Raw genomic sequence first — 22610 nt, 5'->3', positions numbered from 1 at the left:
GTGTCCTGCAGGTTGACAAAAGTTGAAGTGAGCTGTCGTCCCCATCCCCATCCTGTCTCGTCCTTCACTCAACACATTCCCGCCCCCCCCCTCTTTCACTGCAGGCCGTCCAACCCATTCATATATTTAAACTCCTGTCCCACTCCCGTTGCCTTCCTTCACACCTACCCGCACTTGTTCATCAGATGAGTCGAGTTCACAGCGTCTACCTCCTGCCTCGCCTGCTCGCGCTGGTCAAACCGTCTGCGCAGTACTTAATAACATACGTCCTCCCTCACCCTCTGGATCGTGACTGAAGTTCTTCTTCCTCTTCTTCTCGCTCTGGTTTCCCTCAAGACGTGACAGTTCTCGGACTCTTCAGCCCAACGCCCAGCCCTGAAACGGATTCTTCCCCTCTACTTATTGTGACTTTATTGATCCCAGCTCTAAGCTCCCCAACCTACAGATTATTCAATCTGAAGGACAAGCAGGCAACCTTGCTCGCTCCCACCACACCTCTTTTTTTCTTAAAAAAAAATTCCTTTCACCCACAACAAATTCTATCTCTCACTCTTCTATGGCGAGAACCTGGTTATGCACCAATCAGTCTACACCTTTCAGGTAAAATTCACTTGATGAGGATCAGCTGGGACACATTCATCCGCCACTTAACCTCACACACATCACATTGTCGTCAGCACATCATCATCTTTGTCGACAAAGCAGCAGGAAACCATGAGTGCCTGGTCTGCAGACTACTATCCTGGGCAGGATCTGCCATTCCTGATTCGTAAGATCACTCTCCCTCTGTTTTCATCCATTCCAGCCTGTATCTCTCTTCATTCTGGATTCCCGTAAATATAAGAAAAATCATGACGAGACATTTCTGACCATGTATTCATGAGCTTAGATCTGCAGTCACTGGCACAAGACTCCTCTACCTTCTCACCCTCTTTCGCGGGGATCTCCCAGAATTTAAACCAATCTGGACAACCATCCCCTCAGACGCCTTCCTTCGACTATCTATCTCCAGGACAGCCTGTGGGCCTCCCCCCACCCCTGCCCAGTCCCTGTACATACAACAACAGCCTGCGCGGGTCTCAGACTGGCCCCGCCTCTCTTCCAGTACCACCAGTGCAAGGGTTCAGGTTCTCCACAAATGACCCCAGTCTTGCCGGCCCCAATGGGCTTAATCAATTACAACTCGACCAAGACTTGGCCGCCACTGGCCCAGGCCTAGCAATGCCTAACTCTGCAGCCACTAACCTGTCTGTCAGAGGCGACTTCTTCAACCTCGGCGTCCCGACACACACTCAATTCACAATAGGGCAACAACACAACCACGACGCAAGTCTCCTCAACCCTTTGAATCCCAACCCGCCCTCCTCCAGCGCCAGTCTCCCAGCCCTGTATCAAACATTACAAGACAATATCCCACCCAACGAGGCCCTGTACCAGGTTCTTGCCACCCCCCAATTCTCTTCATCTTCCTACAACAACAACAACAACAACAACAACAACAACAACAACGCCGCCTTGCCGCCCCCTGGCGAGGCCCAACGCCAGCTGCATCCATTCCCTGCTGGCAGCTTCCTCCCTCCCCGATCACGACCCGCCCCACAAGACTGCGTGTCTGCATCCCAGGCTGCCGACGTCGAACGAGATCTCGAGACTCAGTCTTCCCAACCGTCATTCAACTACGTCAGTCACCCGCACGGCCACCTCCCGCAAGAGAACGACGGCCGCCGCTTGAAGCACGAGGACGAGGAGGACGGGGATCGCAACGCCATCATTGGCCTTCTGGTCGACGACAACATGCCTGCCCCCTCCTCCAGGAAGCGCACCCGCGCTTCAGCCTCTATCGATGAGCAGGCAGGCCCCTCCATTGTCAAACGACGTCGATCACGAAGCAGCACTGCCGCCTCGGCGCGGAGCACCAAGGCCGCGGTCCGCAAGGCCGTGCACGATGCAAGAGCCGTGGTCATACCGGATTCAGACGACATCTTTGGAGTGGAAGACGATGAGGAGCCAGCCAAGCTCTTCGACCTGACCAGAGATGACAAGATACCCGAGGAGCTGATGGGCCCTCCCAAGGAGGACAACAGCACCAAGTTGGTTGACTTTGAATGTATCATCTGCATGGACACTGCGATGAACCTGACGGTCACACATTGTGGTAAGTCGCACTCTGTTGAAGGCTCTCCCTCTCGCTCGAATCTTGCCGTCATCTCCTTTTCCTTCACTGACATTTTCTGCAGGCCACATGTTTTGCGGCAACTGCCTGCACCAGGCTATGCATGCGGAGGGCACCAAGAAGATCTGCCCAATGTGCCGACAGAAGCTCGAGGCGCGACCCAAGAATGGCCAGTCATCAAAAACCGCGAAAACCTTTTTCCATCTCGAACTGAAACTCCGCCCTTCAAAAAAGCAGGGCAAGCAGCCCGCACGGATGCCGAACTCATAGTTGGCTGGGGGAACGAGGTGCCTTGCGTAGAACCCCATCGCGGCGAGTGTGGGATTTCAGCCCCTTTGATAAGAGGTCGGCAGTCTGGACGACATAATGGATCCCCCGGTGGCCATGCCTGCACGAATCACAACTTTCATGCACCAGGGTCTAGAAAAAGGTGGCACGGTTGCATCACAGGCACTTGTTTTTCACTCCCTCCCCTATTCATGAGCTTTTAAGTATTCAATTTCACGTCTACTTCCTCGTTAACACGATACCCTCACACCCCCCCCCCCCCAAACACAATTGCATTTGCGAGGCGTCTTACAAAAGATTCGGAAACACGGGTGTGTTTAGTGGACATAAGGAAAAGGTCAAATCAAAGTGTGCATGTCCTGACAAATTTCCCTTGAGGTACATAGATGGACAGACAGACGCCCGGGGCATTGGGCCTAGTCCAGGTAGGAAGGGTCATGGTGCCGCCCGCCTGGGTATCGTAATTCCAAACGCGGATAATCAACCGACATACCGCTCCTGCATTGTCTCAAGTGAAATTCGTCCCAAGTGAATAATGAAAAAGGAAAATGCGTAGATGCTGGCTGGTGCTGCTGCTGCTACCGGCCTGTCTGTTGGTGTAGCACGGCTGCTGTTGTGTCCCTCGTACCGTCATGCGGATTCTTCGCATCTTCTCATTAACCACAGTCACAGCTCCCTCTTGAACAGGTATGCGTGGTGCATATGACGGGAGGCAGTACACACAGCCTTCTTCTCAAGAGACAGTTTTCTCAAGGTAGAGAGACCAGAGACAATTGTCCGTGGTCTCGAAAGTGTATCACTTGCCGTTGACCGACCTGGACATATATCAACGCACTCAAATGCTCCTTTTCTTCCCTTATGGCCAGCTAGCACCTTATTTTGCTTTACATCCTGCCTGCAATGCTTTTGTGACTCTAATTCTGTTTCGTACATCAATCATGTTTTGCAATTGCCCATCAATTAATCTTAGAGAGGCTTCTTCCCATCTCCATGGTCCTCTATCTTCTTTCTAATGGAACAACCCCTGAGCAGTCAGAGGTTGCGCAGCCCCGGGGCCTGTCAGTATCTCCTCCTCAAACTAAATAGACGAAGAAAAGTTAGACAAAGTCAGTGAAGAGTCCATTACAATCAAAGCTAGGCGGTGGTGGCTCAGAGTTAGGAGAAGGCTCACCTGTAAAAACCCCGTTGCAGTGATCAACACCATAAATGCCTCAGCCAGATCCTCTACGTTCTCCTCAAGCTGCTGGCTAGGCGCCGCAGCGCCGAGACCCATTCCGATACCCGCACTCTTTTTCAGCACCTGTACGATGAGCATTCTACACTCGGTTAGGAACCGACGCGCTGGACCCTGGGTGACGCTGCTCTGGGGTCCGCGGGCAAGCACCGCGGCGCCGATGATGCGCGTCATGCGGAGCAGGAGCGAGTAGAGTTTCTCGAGAGCAAGTGGGTCGGAGCCCACATCTGTGTCGAGGTCAACTGCGAACAGACCTGAGACCTCGACGGCGCGAAAGAGGTTGTTCTGTAGGACGTATTTGGCGCCCTCCCGGGTCTGGCAGAGAGACTGCAGTAGGGCGAGCTTGGCGCCCCAAAGAAGTTCCACATCGGAGTTGTCTGCCATCCTGATCAGCCGTCTTCAGCTCTTTCAACACTTTCTGGGGGTCAGATTTGACTTACCTGCTTGTATGGACCCAAAGCACTCGCGCCAGACCGACTTGAGGGAATCGACCACGACGCCGATGAAGTTGAGCCTATTCAGAGTCTCCACCACGTATGAATCGTTCTCCACAATACCGATCTTGACGAAGGCTCCCAACAAGATGAGAGCTGCCGTCTGACCTTTCGCGTCGCTGCGCTCGGCGTCATCACATATCACATTCAGAAGTCGCTCGCCATGGACGTGAATGGACTTGATGGTATGTTGCCGACTGGCCAGAAATACCTGGCTGTGTCCAGCGATGCCGGCCAGGTAGCGGTAGCAGATATTGTAGTAGAGAGCACGAAGTTCCGAGTTTCCAGCCCACCTGCTGATGGCTGACAGACAGATCTGGAAGAGCTGAAACAGCTTATCGCTGATTAGGTCTCCGGCGACCTTGCTATTGTCTTCCGCGGTTGAGAAATCAACCTTGAAAAGCAGCACCTTGCCTAGCTTCGCAAGCTCGTGGGCCTCGTCTTTGTGGCCTGACGCATAGACGTCCAGGCTTGGGAGCATCACTTGGAGTGCTTGCAGCAGAAATGAGGTTTGATCGCTTCCCTTGAAATCGTTCGACTCGAGCATGACTAGGAGAACTTTTGTCCACGATTTGAGGACTCTCAACCGGAACGATGCCACCTGTGTCTGTCGATTGGAAAACTCCAGGTATTCTAGGAGCATCGCTTCTTCCTTGTCCATAGCGTTGATTTCCTGCTCAGAGGCCAATTGGCCCAGTTTGGCAAACTCCTTTCGTTTCAAAAGGATGACCTCCCTGATCCTGTCGAGGTTGTAGAGTGTGTTGCCGCTTGCGTCGTCTTCCAAATATGGTGTCAAGTCCAAGTCTCGATACAAATCGAAAGATGGAGGTGGTACGTTCCAGAATTGATCATCTGCCGGAAGGAAGTCAAAGAGGTCAAACACGCCAGGTACCGGCCTCATCTCGCCGTCATCCTTCAATTGTCCGTTCAAGGCATCAAGGAGGCGCCGTTTGAGGTGAGGCTGTCTCTGCTGGGAAATGCTGCAAAGCTCAATGCTTGCATATTCCAAAGTGAGAGAGCGTAGAGCCAAAAAAGATATGAAGGCCATGGAGGCATCGGACAATAGGAATTCCGGACCCGTCATGACTTGGCCATCCCATGGCAGAAGGGGTTGAATAGTGATCTCCCTAAGCAGCAGGTGGAAGATGAAGTCATTCTCCCTCAGCTCTGTCAAGACAATTGACGAAGACAGAGGCGATGTCCACAGGACTTGAAAGATTCGCATGATCTTGAACTTGAGATCGATCGTCCACCTCCATATGCCCGTTTCCTCGTCACCAAAGGGTACCTCTACAAGGACTCGCAGCATCTGGTGGAACAGAGACGTTCCAGAGTCAAAAGACCCATCCTTCTTCGCTGAGATGAAGTCAATGCCGCACTCAAACCCGAGAAGCTGATGGGCTATGGTGGGTTGATCGGGAGTGGCCTGAAGACAAGCAAACAAAAAGTCCAGAATGTACACTTTGATCATGTAATTCGGCGACTCGGCTTTTCTTGAAATGTCGAGAGGCTCCGTCAGGTCTGCGATGAATGATGCCGAGATTGCCTCGCCATCACCCATCTGCTCCAGTGCAACTATGGCCTTGTTGCGATGCGTCTGGCCATAGTGGCCGGGACTCCATGCTGAAGCGATCCTTAAAGAAGATGAAATCTTCTCCAACAATTTCAAGCACGCGAGTGTCAAAGCCGGATGACCCATCCCGCAATATCGGCCCAGGTCTACCACTAGAGTGATGTGGCTCATGATACCATCTTCAAAGGAGAGGTACGCCGGCGCAGACAATGCCCTTTTGTTTGGCTGATCCTTGATCAATGGCCGTATAAGGTCGACGTAGGTGTTTTGCATCTCGAGAACCTTGGTGACCACCTCGACTGCTCGCAGGGTACTCAGTATTATTGGCGACTCTGGTGTTGCACTAGCAATCTGAGTGAGCTCATCGGCATATTTGGGACTAATGGTACTGAACAATGCAGCCATCACTCGGCGGTTGAGCATCCATTCCATCACGCGCGCGAAAGGGTGCAACTTGACATAACTAGCCAGGTCTGTCGTCGAGATGATAGAGTCCACGGCAATGTTCGTCTCATGACTTAGAAAGATGAGGTCCTCGTTGAAGTTGTCCAGACAGAGGAGGATGAATTCGAAACAGCTCAGCCGCAGCATCCGCGTCTGGACCGTGTCGCGCAGCTCCCCAGAATTCTCACCCAAGACGTTGCCAAGGACGTAGTCCACGTAGGGGTCAATTCCCGGCATCCTGGTCTGTGATCCCAGCTCTTCAGGGAAAGGCAAGACATCACTCAAGGGTGACGAGTCCAATACAGGAGACACGAGTGAGTTGAGAAATTGAACCACAGCGTTGGGCTCTTCAAACCCACGGCCCAGCTCTTGTAACTGCTTCTTCATCGTGGTCGCAGGAGTCTGATTGACTTGTGCTGAGGGTTGACGAGTTGCAGCTTGAGGTGGAGGGTTCTGTCCTGTCGCCCATGAATCGAGGAGTGTCCACATGATGTTGCATTCCGATTGAAGTTTGCGGCTCATCAACGCTCGCAGCGCGTAAAAAGCGGAAGCCCTAAGACGCACATGCTGCGGTCCGGGGATGTTGATCAACTGGTACAGGCCGTGAACCAGGTTGTATTCACCTTTGATAAGATAGACCCGGACAGTCTCACTCTGGGACGCTAACCGAATGATGAGTCTGAGATAGCACTCAAGCATCATAGCAGACTCAGGCTCGGCTTCAGCCTGCTCAGCAGTGGGTTTCCCAGATCGGTAGATTTGGGATTGGGATGTGGCCGGTTTTTGAAGCTTATTGGTGAAGTAAGTAAGTTCCTTGAAGATCTGCGTCCAGGTGAGTGAGTGCGATTTTCGCAATTTTCCGGAAGCCGTCTGGCCTTCGTCCAAAAGAAACGCGTGCGCGGATGAAGCACACGTGTCGTCGTGGGATATGGATTGCAGCATCTCGCAGAATGCGCTGACCAATGGTGTAGACGCTCGTCTGGACGCCCACTGCAAGAAGCCAGCTAGGTTGCTGTCAGGATCCGCCCAAAAGGCCTCTGCCGCCTCGGGGCGGCCCTCGTATGCGTACGCGATAATCAACAGGAAACGTTCGAGGTCCAGATCTTGTTCGTGGTTTGCATTGAGCTGACGCTGTTCGTCCTCCTCGGTCCGCATCTTGCGGAGGACATCGGGCATGTTCGATATGAGTCCCTCTACGAGGTTCTCTAGTTGCACCACGAGTGCAACTTGAAAATGCTCCGAAAATTGGGCAGCATCGGCCAGCGAAGGTGACTTCCTCTGAAGCCACTGTCTTATGCCGAGCCGCGTAGGGTCGTGCCACACGGGAGTTTTTACGTCTGCTGCAACGGACAGTATGAAGTCAAAAGCACCGTCCTTCAAAGCTTCGGTGAATTGTTTGAGGCGACCATTTTCGTCTGTGTCTCAGTATTAGCGCTGGCTCTCATGACTGTTCAAGGATGCTTCTCACCAGCTAAAGTGTCAGACTCATCGGCAACATCAACGAATAGGCCTGAGAACTCCACAACCCACCATGCTCGGACAGCGGCATGAAGGTATGGCATGACCCAAGTCTCATCATCTACCTTGGAGAGCAGCTTGTAGAAGTCGCGTGCCTGTTCCAGATCGTTGTTGCCTTCTGTCGATCCAAACACAGTAATGTAGGTTCCAATGATGGGGAATAGGTGAATTAGCAACTGATCGTAACGGTCCAACTTCTGGAGCATCGTCAGAAGATTTCTGAAATCCTCAGCCTTGGCATGCCGTTTATCGATCGCGCTGGCGGTGATCAATGCCAGTATCTCGTGTTGCTGCAGGAGACTGTGGCGGGAGTACTCGAGCACCTCATCGAGAGGAGGTCGATCCACGCCGTGGATGACGCCCGCTGCTGTCACCCTGTCCGCGAGTTTCTGCAGCCAACTCTTAATACCCTGCATGGCCTCCATACACCTCGGAACAATTTTGGGGCCCCCAGGTGCGCTAGCAACGTAAATATTCTCATCAACGTATGCTCTAAACGCAGTCTGCAGATTGTCGTCCAGTTCGTCATCGTCGGCGATCTGTATGCAGAGGCGCATACAATCCAGTAAGTACCTCCGCTGCTGATGGAACCAGACCAGCCCAGACTCAAACAGTGTCCGGCCGAGGGTCCTCGGATCATCGTGGCAGTCCAGAAGTATCTTTGCGGCCTCTATCTCGTCGAGTTCGATTTCGTCAGCAAGCTGCAGGGCGTTGTCCTGGAAGGCAGCATTGAGGGTGTATGTCTCGTCCTCGATTGTGACTTTGCCTGTTTTGCAGATCTGGTCAGCTCATGATCTCGCCCGAGCAGGATCCTGTTGGGGTTCTTTTGCGTCGGCAGGACAAACCTGTTTTAAGTGCACTGCGGCTCTTCTCGGTTTTCGCAGGTTTATCAAGAAGCTTCCTGAATGCTTGTGCATGAGCATCAAGCTGCTGCTCAAGAATGTGAAGGCTCTCAAAACGGTGGTCCAAGACTGCAGTGAGCTCTCTGTGAAGCGCCTCGAGGGCGTCGAGGGGGCTGATTTCGGTCATGGTTAATATCTTGTTGAAGGCAATCGCTGCATCTCTACAGCTTCAAGGCGGCGCTTCTGGATCAGCGACCTGTTCGAAAAGCAATAGATATGGCTGCAGATGGTTCGTGGGGATTGACGTCAGTCAATTCGAGGGGCTGTTGACTGAAGTTCTGCCTTCGCGTAAAGCTTGTTAACTTTTTCATGCCCTGCCAGCTCCGCTGTCACTGGTTAGGCATTTGAGGTATCGCGTAAATTTGGCAGTGAGCTTGGGGACGCGACCAGGACCCAAACTGTGATCCAGGGATCAATGGGCTGCTGTTTGGAGCCGCCTTGGATGCGAGCCAATAGTAGAGGGCTGAAAACTGGGCCAGCAGGGATGAGTTACGGTGTGGTCAGAGCTCCAGTCGATAAAGCATACCAAGCTGCAGGCACGACAGGTTGAGGTTGACGGGCACCGGCCAGGCCAGTGAACGTTACTTTTAGGCAGCGCAGTACACCAAGGAAATCATCTGGGCCTGCACCTTCTGTTCTTTTACCAGGGCAGCAAAAATGCAGTAATTGCTCGTGATCTCTGACGTCTTCAATTGCATTTCCTTCGCGAGAGCCGCCCGTTCTCTTTTGACCTCCTGTCGTTTCTGCCTTAAGTTCTCCATCCTGTCAGCCCCTCAATTCTAGCATCGTCTCATGGCCTTCACTGCCATCGGACAATGTTTTACTGCAGCAGGTCTCTTTCGTCTGCCATAAGGCTCACCATAGCAATCACAGTGCACGATTTTTTCTCGATAATCAGATTGGTCTCATGAGCGTGGTATGCTTTATGAAAGCCGGATTTAGGATTAAGGTTACAGCACATCCTGTTGGCAAGAGCGTTGAGCATCTGGATGGCCAATAACAGGCACTCGAGTCTGGAACCACCACCACCACCACAATGCCCCCGAAGAAAGGGGCCATGAGGCCCCGAATTACGAATGTTGAGCAGTTGAGAGGTTTGGGCCATTACTCAGTGTGAACCCCTCAAGCTTTCGATTTGCTGACTCCCTTACAGTCAATATTTCTGGGTCAGGTGTACAGGCTCGTGGCGAGGCTTTGCAGGGTTCGTTGTCCTGCCAAAAGGCAATTGCTTACCCGTCTTCGCTGACACGTTGTATAGACCTCATCGACTTTTTCAGCCAACCATCTCAAACCCAGTGAGAATATCCTCCATCCCGTTGTAATTGTCATAACAGCCTTACTAATTGACTCGTTCAGTGATTCTCTAAAGAGCAAGGAGTATCATGGCCTGTTCGAGGCCCTCTTCCAAGCAGCGTTGTCTGATAAGCAAAAGTTCTTGGCCGGGAAGAGTGGTGTAAAGCATGCAAATGAGAGGCTTGACGATTGCGGCAAAGCATTACGGGCGACTGTCACACATGGCATCTCGAAACTCAAAGCTAATACCTCGAGGGCCGTGATAGACCACATTACTGACACGCTTCCCGACCGCGACGGGGATTTCTTTCAACCTCTAGCACGAGACTACATGCAGACGCTGGGGCTCCTGCTTGACTGCCCTGCACATGTCGAGAGTCTCGCTCTTTCCAATGGAGCTGGCTGGGAAGCATGTGTCGACTTCCTCCTCTCCAGAATCTCTCACCTATTAGGTGGCACGAGGTCGACAGCTTCCGAGACAGCACTGCTTGATAATGAATCCCCTGCGCCGGGTACTGGACGCCACTCATCACTCGTTAACTTGAGCAGACGCTCTCAGGCTGCGAGTCAGCGCGGCTCAGCTCACCTACAGCCAGGCGACCTTTCCTCGCCAGTGCAGTGTCTGCTGTCGTTGGTATCCGCTTCCAATGCCCCTGGTATGACACGGCGTCGAGAGGTGTCTGATGCCGTGCTTGATGTTTTGCGGCTACGTCTCAACTCCAGCAAACTGCATAGGGTGGCTTTCGCAACTTTGAACTGCATATTACTCCAAACAGCAGGTGATGACCCCGCGCTTGGTCGGGCGATCACCAGGGAAGCGGTGCCTCTACTCAGCTATTGCTGGCAGCCACGGGCCATCGACAATGATGAGTTGTTGTTCTCCGTGAGGGATGAAATGCTAAAGACGATCCACGGTATCCACCTATACCTGGACAGCCTCTTGCAGGAAGCCTCCTCTGCCCGCTTGCTGGGCGACCTGGAAGACCTCTTGGATGTACTCTGGACTGAGTATTCGCAAAGAAGCCAACAGTCGCGCCTCCGCTTGGAAGACCTGACGTTTTCGTCCGCGCCCATCCCTAGTGGTCACTTCAGCACAGGCTTGTTTGCTCTTCGACCATTTACGCAGGATGCCGAGCGCCGTTGGGTCGTCGTTGAGACAATGTCTTGTCTTGAACACATTTTTTTGCGGCATAGCGGAGCCGGCGCACGATGTCCAGATGTTGAGGACGAGCAGCCTAGGAAGAGGCAACGCTTGGCCGGAGGCTCGTATAGGCTGCAGAAAAGATTGCTTTCGTCCGAGGTCGCGGTCAAGTTGACCGCCCTCCAGATCTTTCCCTTCTACTTGCCTAACAGCGAGGTTTCAGGAGAACAAGCAGCCGCAATCATGGATCATTTGACACCGATGATCAGTGACAAGCAAAGCGTCCTCTCATCATGGGCAATGATCGCTTGTGCCAGGTGAATATATGCTGCTCCGTTGACTTCGTCCTTGATTAACGGATCTAACGAAAAGGAACCATAGTTGTGCAATCAAACCGCATGGAAATCAAGGCATAGCTGAAGCCAAGTGGAAACAGCTATGGCAGCTAGCCGTCAGATCTTTGAGCATATCAAGCACATGTCGAGCAGCTTGCGTACTTCTTCATGTAATCTTGGAGTCTCAATTGCTTCCGCACCATGCAATTGCGGATGATGTGAGCAACTTTGTGATAATGGCCGATATTTGCGGACCCGCAGTATTGGTTGATTCGTCCTTGGTGCTCATGCATTGCGTCGCAAATCTGCGCAATGAAATGGCACCTAGTGCTATGCAAAAGACATACAGTCATGTCATCAGATGGGTCTTTTCTACCTGGAAACCTGGTAGGTTTTGCTGCGCTCGTCGCATTTCCCAGGAGGCTACTAGCTGTCTGGAGGATTTCATGCTAACAATTTGAAGCGGATTCAACCTACGCGTCTTCTTACGGCGCCCATATGGTACCGATTGACTTAGTCAATCTTCTTCTTTCATGCTGTGGTCTGTCTCCAATGGAGCTTGTTGGTGAGGCGCAGCTTGTTGGCGGTCATGTTGCGCAGTTCTGGAAAGCGTTCCGTGATTCTGCGCAGATGACGAAATATCTACTGCATCTCGACGGCGAAGATTCATTGGGTCCCATACTTCGCCGAAGCTATTTCCACAACACGAACGGCGAAGAAATCACCGATGAATTCACGAGCTCCAGTTCTCACAACTTCAGAACACTTGCTCTAGAGCTACTTATTCCCAAGTTGGACGACTTTGCCCAATTGTTTCGACCAACATCTCAGTCAAGTGTACGACATGGGTCCGAAATATCTGCGAGATTGTCCATCGAGAGGTTGCGGAGCTTGCTTGCATGTCTGGTTTCGAGCACCATTTTGTTGTCCTGTCTCCAGGATCAAGACTCTCGGATCGTGGCAGACATCAAGACCACGTTGGACGAATTGTGGGACAGATGTATCGAAATGGTCCTCGAGATGCCAGAGAACAAGGAGGCGTTTGAGGTCATTCTGCTGTCGGTGGCCCCATACTTGCCTCGGCTGGATACAGTACAAGTGGAACAATTCTGCAACAGATATCCTCATCTTTTGAGGCTCTGCGAGAGGTTGTGGGATCTCACCCGGGCCCACAATACTCGCCAGACACCAGGCCAGCAGTCGGATATTATGGATGTTGATGAGGAGTTCAAGTCGCAAGTCAACAAGAGCGATCCTTCTTCGGGAGTCGCGACCCTTCCCAGGCAGAAGATTGCATTGCGTATGAGCAAACACGCTTTCTTGGAAGCTACACAGATGAAGCTGCATCTCTTCTCCGAATATTCCAAAGACCACGCGCAAGTCGGACTAATTACGGAGGCTGTTATGGACGCTTTTCTATCCCTGACAGACGAAAAGTTTCTCTTCTGCGGCGGGTTTCTTCACGAACTTCTTGAATTCAATCTTGGCAATACATCAAACTATGCCAGGGATATCATTGAACAAGTCGGAGGGATTTTACGAGAAAACCTGTTTTCAAGCTGCGAGGCCGTCTTGTGCTTGTGCGCAGACATACTCATGTACTTCGCACCCCTCTGGTCAATGGGTGGAAGCGACTCGGATCTTATCAGCCCGTCCGTGGACCTGTACAATTTTCTCGTGAAGACGGCCTGGCCAAATCGCATCTTGTCTATCGAGGCGCAGATGTCGTTGACGGAGCTTCTGTATCGTCTCATGGAGATAAACTCTGAATTCTGGAGAGATAAGAGGGCCAAAGTACATGAACCACGCAAGACCTTGCTTGAGATGCTGTTGGTTGGCCGCATGAGAGTCAAATTCCACATCGGACAGCGTCTGACAGAGTTTTTTGATCTTTATGCAGTCAAACTGCACGAGGCCATCTTCGGAGACGTCTTGAAACAGCTGCCAAACGATGGGGGTTTCTTGGAAGGCATAGCTTTCCGAGTATTCGTCCTGGCTAAACTGGGCTGCGAACTTCCGACACTTCTCCGACGGTGTGTTTATCATATTTTAGAGATTCCCAGGAAGGTTCCGGGTGTCTCGAAATACGCAACTCATGGCATGAAAGCTATTGCTCTTGCAAGGTCACTGAAAACTCCACAGGAGCTGCTATATCTGTTCGCCCCGCAACTTCTCTATACCTTGCTCGAAGAGGGAAGCATAGAGGACATTCCATATGAGATATTCGATTTCGCGACCTTGGATTCTCTCCTCGCACATGTCAGGACCGAGGCTGCTGCAATCATGATCATGCGAGACCAAGACGCAGCTTTGGAAAGACTGGCAGCTCGACTCGGAACGGCACCTGAGACAATCGTACAAGAAGGCTTCTCAAAGATTATGGCGTACTCCACGTGCTTTGATATAGCCAAGAGGGAGTCAGATATCACCGCCGAATCGCGGATTAGAAAGACTCTGGGAAAGGACTCATTCTACAGTTCCCTGAACCAAAACTTCGTCGACATTGTCGGTCACTTCTTCCTCACTACACAGGAAGACCTGATTGAGACGTCATGGGCGAAGGATGAGGCTTTTGTGCATGCTGCAAACACCATGGCAGAGATCAAGAAATTCAGCCACTCGCCAACTCAGCTGCCGCCTGATCAGCAACCGTCATTCAAGGGCAAGCATCTTGTTGTACAACTCGCGCATCTTGCCAGTTATACCCAATTCAATATCCTTTCTCTCTGGACCCCTCCTCTCGTTACTTCGGTAGCACGCAGGCTGCTCAACACCATACACCCAGCCTTGGGACCTCACCACGCCCTGTCAGTGATCCGCAAGATCCGAATTTTAGTCTGTCTGGCTGGGCCTCAGGTCTTGGTTTCATATCCTCTTGAAATGCTTTTGCGCTCCATCAGACCATTTATCTCGGATACAGAATGCGCGGATGATGCTCTCGGTATCAGCCAATGGCTGATTGCCAATGGTTACACCCATATGGTACAGACGCCATCATTTCTCGCAGGATATGCCTTGTCAACATTAGCGAGCCTGCGAATGTTCTTAGAGTCCAGCCAGGCCAGCTCCACTCAAGAGAGCCAGTTCAAAGCGACCATGAGCAAAGCACAGCGGTTTCACACCTGGTTTGTCAAATTACTGAGGGAGTACGAATCTCCTGCCTTCAAATCAGAGACACAAGCGCAAGCCTTCAAAGCCATCACCGTCTCAGCATCCAACATTCGCACTTCGGGCAATTCGCAGAAAGACACGCACGAAAGCAGGCTTCTCCTTGAAATACTGAAAGACGCGGAGCAAGAGGATCAGCTTCTCAATAATTCGGCCCGAGACCTGGCCCTTAAGATGTTGTGCGGCGACTTTACTATCCCCCGGTCCAACCAAAACGATATTCTTGAATCTGATGCAGACGCTCGCATTCATGGACCAATGGTGTGGAAGAGCTGTCGATCTGTGAACTCGAGCAAAGAGTATTTGACCTGGGCGGGACGTGTTGTTGGTAAATCGTTCGCAGCTTCAGGCGACATCCCGCAGGATGTCCTGAAAGAATCGCTCTTGTCGACGTATCAAAGGACTACAACCAAAGGCGGCGATTCCATCCATGGCCTCCTCAGGCTGCTGGCTGATTTGGCGATGAGCGACAACTCTCGCCATGCAGGCCTCGCGGAATCGGCTGTGCGAAGGATTGTTTCATTTGCAGTTGCTACAGATGACCATGATCTCATCGCAGACTGCAGACGTAGCTTGCCTGAGACGCTGTTTAGCTCTTCAGCCTGGTCCTTATACCAGACCCCTCCAACAGACCACGGTGCTACGGGTCATGATCAGCATGATGTCTTTGGTCTGGACAAAATCGAGTCTCCGCTCTGGGCCCGTCATCTGTCTGTCCACTTGGCCGAAGCTTTGCAAGACAATACCGTCTTGGCTAGTCTCTCTTCAGTCCTGCATGAACTTGACGGTTTTGCTGAACAATCACTTCCTTATCTTGTCCACCTTGTTCTGGTTGGCGAATTCGACAGTCAGAAGATGGTCAAACGAAGCCTATCGGCGGCTGCCAAGGAATGGCTCAGATCAGATTCAGCAGATGCCACAGCCAACATCAAGCTCCTGGTCAATGTGGTAATTTATCTGCGAAGCAGAACATTCCCTGGTGAGACGTCTGTTATAGATAGGTCTCGTTGGCTCGATGTTGACTCCACCGTTGCAGCGGAGGCCGCGGTGAGGTGTGGCATGTCTAAGATCGCTTTGATGTTCGCCGAGCTGGCTCTTGCGGACCCTTCACGGATATCACGGCGGTCATCAGCGGCTAGAGAGGGCGAGGATCCATCCGAGTTGTTGCTCAACATCTTTGAGAGTATTGACGACCCTGACGCTTATTATGGACTGGAAAGAACGGCATCCCTCTCCAACGTTCTGGCGCGACTGGAGTATGAAAAGGAAGGCGCCAAAAGCCTTGCATTTCGCGGGGCTCAATATGACAGCCACATCCGAATGAGAGATCCAGACTCAGGGCGTGACGGACAATGCTTAGTACAGACTCTGAGTGGTCTCGGCCTAGCAGGCCTCTCTGAATCATTACTCCAGGCTCATCAAGACCATGACGATTTTACAAGCTCCTTGGATACTACCTTCCACACGGCCAGAAGACTCGAGAAGTGGAATCTGCCCGCTCCAGCAACCCTTGAGAACAATGTCGCCATATCTTACAGGGCCTATCAATCCATCCACAAAGCCGTTGAGCTGGGACCAGCCGTCACCGCGGTCCGAGACGCACTGGCGAGTACCATGAGAAATGTTATCACCAAAGGTCTCAAGCCAAGTGACCTTCGCCAACACCTCAGCACACTTGCCGCATTGACTGAGCTGGACAACGTTCTCGGTGTTGCCGATGCTGGAGACCTCAACAGGATTCTAGATAATTTTGAGACACGATCGACATGGATGCTGAGCGGAAGGTACGTAATTTCCGTGGCTTTGAACATCTGAGTATGCGCTGATAAGTCTCATCATGCAGATACGACGATGTCAGCCAAATATTGTCACATCGTCAGACAACTCTCAGCCTTTTCAGCCAGAAGGACACGCTGAGGACATCAAAAATCACTTCGTTGGAAGCGCGGCTAGTCGAGGTCCGAAGTATGCTGTTGTCCTCCAGCATCTATCGATTTCAACAGGCCAGACAAGAGGCATTGAGTATATCTACAACGCTACGAGACCTGGTGGCCCCGAGCCAAGCCATTGGGCTCTCCATCGATGCCGCTGTTAGGATGGATGAAGCCCACTCCCTTTGGGATTACGGAGAGATGATATCGTCGATCCGACTTCTACAGGGCCTACATGAGAATGCAGCGTCTCTGAGGAAGCAGAACGTCCCTGTTTCTCACGCGGAGGTCCTGTCCAAGGTCGGCCATCAAGTGTCCGTGGCAAAGCTCGAGACAGTTGACAGCATTCAAAAGAAGTATCTGGAGCCTTCACTCAAGGCGTTGAAAGGCGCCAACACGGGCAAGGAGGTTGGGCAGGTCTTTCACCAGTTCGCGACCTTCTGTGATGAGCAGCTTCAGGACCCCGAAATGCGCGAGGATCTGACGAGGCTCCAGAGACTTGTCCAGAACAGGGTCGAAGAGGTCACCCATTACACCAATGAGTGTAGTCGAGCTGGCAACTCACAAGTCAGGGTGAGGTATCAGAAGTACCTCGAAAACACACGGAAATACTTGAAGCTGGATCAGGACGAGCTCGAGCGCGCTCAGAAGACGCGCAACGAATTTGTCAAGCTCAGTCTCGAGAATTTCCTCCAATCTTTGGCCGCCTCAGATGACCACGACGGCAATGCCCTCCGGTTCACAGCGCTATGGCTGGAACGGTCCGAGAATGAGTTTGCCAATCGGGCAGTGAATACGTATCTGAAGAATGTGCCAACTCGAAAGTTTGCCCCTCTGATGAATCAGCTGAGCTCACGGCTTCAGCTCGACAACAGCTCGTTTCAAGCGCTACTCATGTCACTCGTGTATCGCATCTGTTGTGACCATCCTTACCACGGCATGTACCAGATCTGGGTCGGAAGCAACTCAAGGCCGAACAAACAGGACGAGGTTGCCATTCGGCGCAAAGAAGCCGCCAAGAAGATTGCAACCCAGCTCCTGCAGACCAGCAACGGTACCTCTGACATCTGCAGGGCAATTGACAGAGTGAGTGGATGCTATCACTCGCTCGCATCAGACAGAGGCCCGAAGGCGAAGAGTGGTGCTAGGATCAATGTCAAAGACTCCAAAGAAGCGAATCATCTTTCGCTATGCTTTGGGAGGTATAAAGTTCCTCCACCGACAATCGACATAGAGCTATCGCCTACCAAAAACTACGCAAACGTGCCGGTCATGACAAAATTGGACTCGACAATGGTTGTCGCGGGTGGTGTCAGCGCTCCCAAAATTATCACAGTTGTTGCCAGCAATGGTCAGAAGTACAAGCAGCTGGTGAAGGGCAGTAATGATGATCTTCGTCAAGATGCAATCATGGAACAAGTCTTTGCTGCTGTCTCATCCCTCCTTCGGCAACACCGATCAACAAGACAACGGAACCTTGGTATTCGAACCTACAAGGTGCTCCCTCTCACGAGCACAACGGGTATCATTGAGTTCGTTGCGAACACACAACCACTGCATGACTGGCTGATCCCCGCTCATTCCCGATACTACCCCAAGGGGCTTAAGATGTCCCAGTGCAGGAAAGAGATCGATCAGGTTCATGAGCAAACGGCCAGCATCCGGCTCTCAGTATACCGCAAAGTGGCAGAGAAGTTTCCTCCCGTTATGCGCTACTTCTTCCTCGAGTCCTTCCCTGACCCTGACGACTGGTACGCCAAGCGTCTCGCATACACGCGCAGCACAGCAGCCATCTCAATACTAGGACATGTTTTGGGCCTGGGCGACCGACATGGCCATAACATTCTGCTTGACAAGAAGACGGGGGAGGTGGTGCACATCGATCTCGGCGTCGCGTTTGAGGCGGGTCGGATCCTGCCAATCCCCGAGGTTGTTCCCTTCCGTATGACACGCGACATTGTGGACGGCATGGGTGTCACCAAGACGGATGGGGTATTCCGGCGTTGTTGTGAGTTCACATTGGATGCGCTGCGCGAGGAGACATACTCGATCATGACGATCCTCGACGTGCTGCGCTATGACCCGCTGCACTCATGGAGCTCGACGCCCGTAAGGTTGGCGAAGCTGCAGCGCGCCGCAAGACGGGGCGAGGATGACGAAGAAGGGAATGATGGCGGGGCCATTGCCAGCGAGCTCGGAGCAGCCGACAGGAAAAAGGTAGTCAATGAACCATCTGAGGCGGACAGAGCGCTTGCGGTGGTGAGGAAGAAGCTGTCCAAGACGCTGAGTGTCACGGCGACGGTCAACGACTTGATCAACCAGGCAACAGATGAGAAGAACTTGGCCATGCTGTTCTGCGGCTGGGCGGCATATGCTTGATCTGGGGGCAAGAAGCACAAGCCAGCAAAGTGAGCTGAGCTGGCACCGGAGAATGTTTATTTCTTGGTCCTGGCCTGTGTTCCATGTGGATGTGAGGTAGGCAGTGGAAGAGTGTAATCTGATGATGTTTGATCTGTTTGAGCTTTTTCTCTTGAGAGTGACACGTTTCTCGTTCCTCACCGCGTGCGAGAGGTTCATTCGTGCTTCGTCATCATAACACAAGACGCCATTGTGCTGCTACAGTCACTGATGCAGAGAGCAAGACTCTTCTTATCAAATGTTTTCAAGGAAAGCATGAGCCCATAGTACCGTTATTCGCGAGTAGTATAGGGTGGGCTGTACACTTGAGTAGTACAGGTACCCAGGTAGGTGAGGCGGGGTAATGTGGGTACCAAATGCGCTGTGGCAGCGACATAGCATTCACTAACTCCGTTCCCGCAATCGCGCCGTAACCGTGGGCAAATCGCGTGCTGCCGTCATCCATTTATTAGCTGGCAGCATTCACGTCTACGTCTATACAGGCGATAACTTGTCTCGTCTCGTCTTGATCTATTTTCTTTTTTCTTTTTCTCTTTCTGTGCATCGAGGTGTCCGGTCCCTCTCGTCGTACTCTTTGGCTGTTTCATTTCTCCACCCCCCAACTGCGAGTCCTACTCGGGAATACCGCCCAACGACGAGCCAAGTGCTTGCGTCTGGGATCTGACCTCGAACCTACCCACAGTAACAACAGTAAGGCCTCGGCATCTGCTGCTTCAGTCTAGTTGTTGGAGCATCAGCACGACCAACCCTCTATCGTTCTTGCGCGGCTTGAGGGCGTGCCGGGGATGCAGTCCAGCACCCACACCAACAATCCCTCACCCTCATCCGACAATCACGACTCTTCCACTTCTTCCCGACGTCGTCCTCGCGTCGACTCTACCTCTTCTTTGTCCAGAGCGACCCCCGACCCAAAACGTCCCCGAAAAGCAGCGACAGCAGAAGAAGTAGCCGTTGCGGCTTCCCTGCTTCCGTCTTTCCGCACTTCCTTCCAACAAAGCTCAGCCACCACGGCCGAGCACACGGCGCCCACCATGAGTATGAAGGGCTTAGGCAAGAGGCCTGAGGTTGCCTCTGGTTTCAACCCGATGTCAGGCGCCCGCCGGATCGTCATCAAGAATTTCCGCCAGAGCCCTACCAGGGCTGCTGACGTTGAGGACTACTACAAGAGGACATGGGCAGATGTCGAGGATGCGCTCACGTCCATCCTCGCGGGAGATCGGCCGCGGGTGCCCTTGGAGCGTGTGTACCGAGGCGTCGAGGACCTGTGCAGACATAATGAGGGGGAGAAGCTTTATGCCATGCTCAAACTCCGTTGTGAAGAGCACCTGAACTACCAGGTCCTGAGCAAGATAAACGACGGAGCGTATATGTCCGACGTGGGCATCTTGATGCGTGTCTGGACCCAATGGTCCATTTTCAACAAGCCTCTGATCACCGTACGCTCCGCCTTCAGCTTTCTCGACCGGTCCTTTCTGCTGAACAGCAAAAAACACCCCTCGATCAACGACCTCCTCCTTTCCCTCTACCGGAAGATGGTATTTGGGCCGGAGCGTGGTGGTGAGTCCTTTTCTGGACACAAGGTGATATCTGGGCTTTGTCAATTAGTAGATTTCGACCGACGAGGTGATCCTGCCGCAGACCCGACGCTGTTACACAACTCTATCAACATGCTCAAGGTGCTCGGTGTTTACGGATCCAAGTTCGAGCGCACATTCCTTTTGGAATCAGATAAGTATTTCCGCGAGTTTGCCGCAGACCAGTCCGAGCATGGGCTGAAGAACTACATCTCGGTATGCGAGAGGTTGCTGAAGCAGGAGGATGACCGCTGCAACCTCTTCAACTTCGACAGTACCACCAAGATCCTGCTTCTCGAGAATGCGCATAACGTGCTCATTCGGGATTACTCGTCCCTGCTCCTGAACAAGGGCGATGTCGCCAGGCTGCTGGAGCAGAATCAAGTCGAGTCGATGAGAGCGCTCTACATGCTATTGGGGCTATCAAAGCTGCAGAAGAACCTGAAGGGGCCATTTGAGGACTATATCCTACAGGCCGGTGCACTCATCGTGAACGATACCGACAATGGCGATGAGATGGTCATCCGGCTCCTAGAGTTCAGGCGCACCTTGGACACGATGATCCGGGACGCCTTTAGTGGCGACGTCACCTTTACCTATGGGCTCAGAGACGCATTCGTCCAGTTTATCAATGACAGGAAGAACTCCTCGACAGGGGGTACCGGCACGTCCAGGGTCGGAGAAATGATCGCCAAGCATGTCGACCTGCTGCTACGAGGAGGGATCAAGGCCCTGCCAAAATCGCTGCTCTCGGACAGCAGAGATAAGAGCGAGGCCGAGAAGAGCGGACAGGCGAGCACAGGCGATGAGGATGCAGAGCTAGACCGGCAGCTGGACCAGGCACTGGAGCTTTTCCGCTTTATACAAGGAAAGGACGTCTTCGAGGCCTTCTACAAGAAGGACCTGGCTCGCAGGCTACTCATGAACCGCAGTGCTAGCCAGGATGCCGAGCGGAACATGCTCTCAAAGCTCAAGAGCGAGTGCGGCTCGAACTTCACCCACAACCTCGAGCAGATGTTTAAGGACATGGAGCTCGCCAAGGATGAAATGGCAAACTACAAGGCATGGTCCGAAGGGTCTGGCAAGGACAGCGGCGGGCTTGATCTCAGCGTCAGCATCCTGTCGCAGGCTGCATGGCCGTCCTACCCAGATGTGAAGATGCTTGTACCTCGTGACGTTGCCCAGAAGATCGACCGCTTCGACTCGTACTACAAGAACAAACATACGGGTCGCAAGTTGCTCTGGAAACACAACCTGGCGCATTGTGTCGTCAAGGCCTCCTTCGCCAAGGGGACAAAGGAGCTCCTGGTCAGCTCGATGCAGGCGACGGTGCTGGTACTGTTCAACGAGGTATCTGACGGGCCCTTGAGCACCGAGCAGATCTCGACGTCGACTGGCCTTCAAGGCGGTGATCTGGAGCGCACACTCCAGTCGCTGGCCTGCGGCAAGATACGGCCGCTGATCAAATCGCCCAAGGGCAAAGAAATCAAACCGGACGACACTTATGTCGTCAACAAGACTTTTACGGATCCCAAGTACCGGATCAAGATCAACCAGATCCAGCTGAAGGAGACCAAGGCCGAGAACAAGGAGACGCACGAGCGGGTCGCGGCTGATAGGCAGTTCGAGACGCAGGCAGCCATCGTCCGGATCATGAAGAGTCGTAAGACGATGACGCACCCGCAGCTTGTTGCCGAAGTCATCAACCAGACGAGGAGCAGGGGCGCGATGGACCCGGCCGATATCAAGCTGAACATAGAGAAGTGCGTACTACCCTCTCACCACCTCCAATCCCTCACCCTGCTCTGTTTCCTTTATGGAGTTTCTACCTCCCAAAATATATATATACTGACCTGGCTATTTGTCATGACAGGCTCATTGAGAAGGAATATATTGAGCGAGAGGACGGCAAGTATACTTACCTGGCCTAACTCTATGAGTGTTGTGGTGTAGTAGTGGTGGTGGTTTTCAGGAATATGGGCGTTCAGTGGCGTTGGTTGAGACTTGGACCAGACGAAGAGTTCGGATGGACGAGACAAACGATTGCGGCATACAGCACGAAGACCTACTGTAGATGAAAGAAAGCCTTCTAGTTAAGCACGAGCACAAGTGGCTGATGTGCAG

At 52.5% G+C, this 22610-nt stretch overlaps 4 protein-coding genes across 4 annotated transcripts; 3 read left to right on the top strand and 1 right to left on the bottom strand.

The window, feature by feature from the left end:
- Positions 1-2118: 2118 nt before the first annotated feature.
- Positions 2119-2443, top strand: M406DRAFT_246107 (uncharacterized protein; the record flags this gene model as incomplete). The annotated part of the gene is made up of 2 exons (XM_040916389.1): positions 2119-2155; positions 2238-2443. The coding sequence occupies 2 exons, from the start codon at positions 2119-2121 to the stop codon at positions 2441-2443; spliced, it is 243 nt and encodes an 80-aa protein (XP_040781300.1).
- A 1027-nt stretch (positions 2444-3470) lies between these two features.
- On the bottom strand, positions 3471-8753 carry M406DRAFT_336028 (uncharacterized protein; the record flags this gene model as incomplete). Its single annotated transcript, XM_040921098.1, has 5 exons — positions 3471-3539; positions 3633-4072; positions 4136-7621; positions 7675-8490; positions 8570-8753. 5 exons carry the CDS (start codon positions 8751-8753, stop codon positions 3471-3473), a joined length of 4995 nt encoding a protein of 1664 aa, XP_040781299.1.
- A 909-nt stretch (positions 8754-9662) lies between these two features.
- Positions 9663-19312, top strand: M406DRAFT_96775 (uncharacterized protein; the record flags this gene model as incomplete). Its single annotated transcript, XM_040926341.1, has 7 exons — positions 9663-9739; positions 9983-11377; positions 11442-11782; positions 11859-11986; positions 12026-13189; positions 13220-16347; positions 16407-19312. 7 exons carry the CDS (start codon positions 9663-9665, stop codon positions 18871-18873), a joined length of 8700 nt encoding a protein of 2899 aa, XP_040781298.1. The 3' UTR covers positions 18874-19312.
- A 685-nt stretch (positions 19313-19997) lies between these two features.
- M406DRAFT_336026 (Cullin-domain-containing protein) lies at positions 19998-22417 on the top strand (the record flags this gene model as incomplete). The annotated part of the gene is made up of 2 exons (XM_040921097.1): positions 19998-22249; positions 22360-22417. The coding sequence occupies 2 exons, from the start codon at positions 19998-20000 to the stop codon at positions 22415-22417; spliced, it is 2310 nt and encodes a 769-aa protein (XP_040781297.1).
- Positions 22418-22610: the final 193 nt, after the last annotated feature.

Source organism: Cryphonectria parasitica (assembly GCF_011745365.1).
Source record: "Cryphonectria parasitica EP155 unplaced genomic scaffold M406scaffold_1, whole genome shotgun sequence".
Lineage (NCBI taxonomy): Eukaryota > Fungi > Ascomycota > Sordariomycetes > Diaporthales > Cryphonectriaceae > Cryphonectria > Cryphonectria parasitica.
The sequence above is the reverse complement of the archived record's forward strand: the minus strand, read 5'-3'. Positions and strand labels throughout refer to the sequence as shown.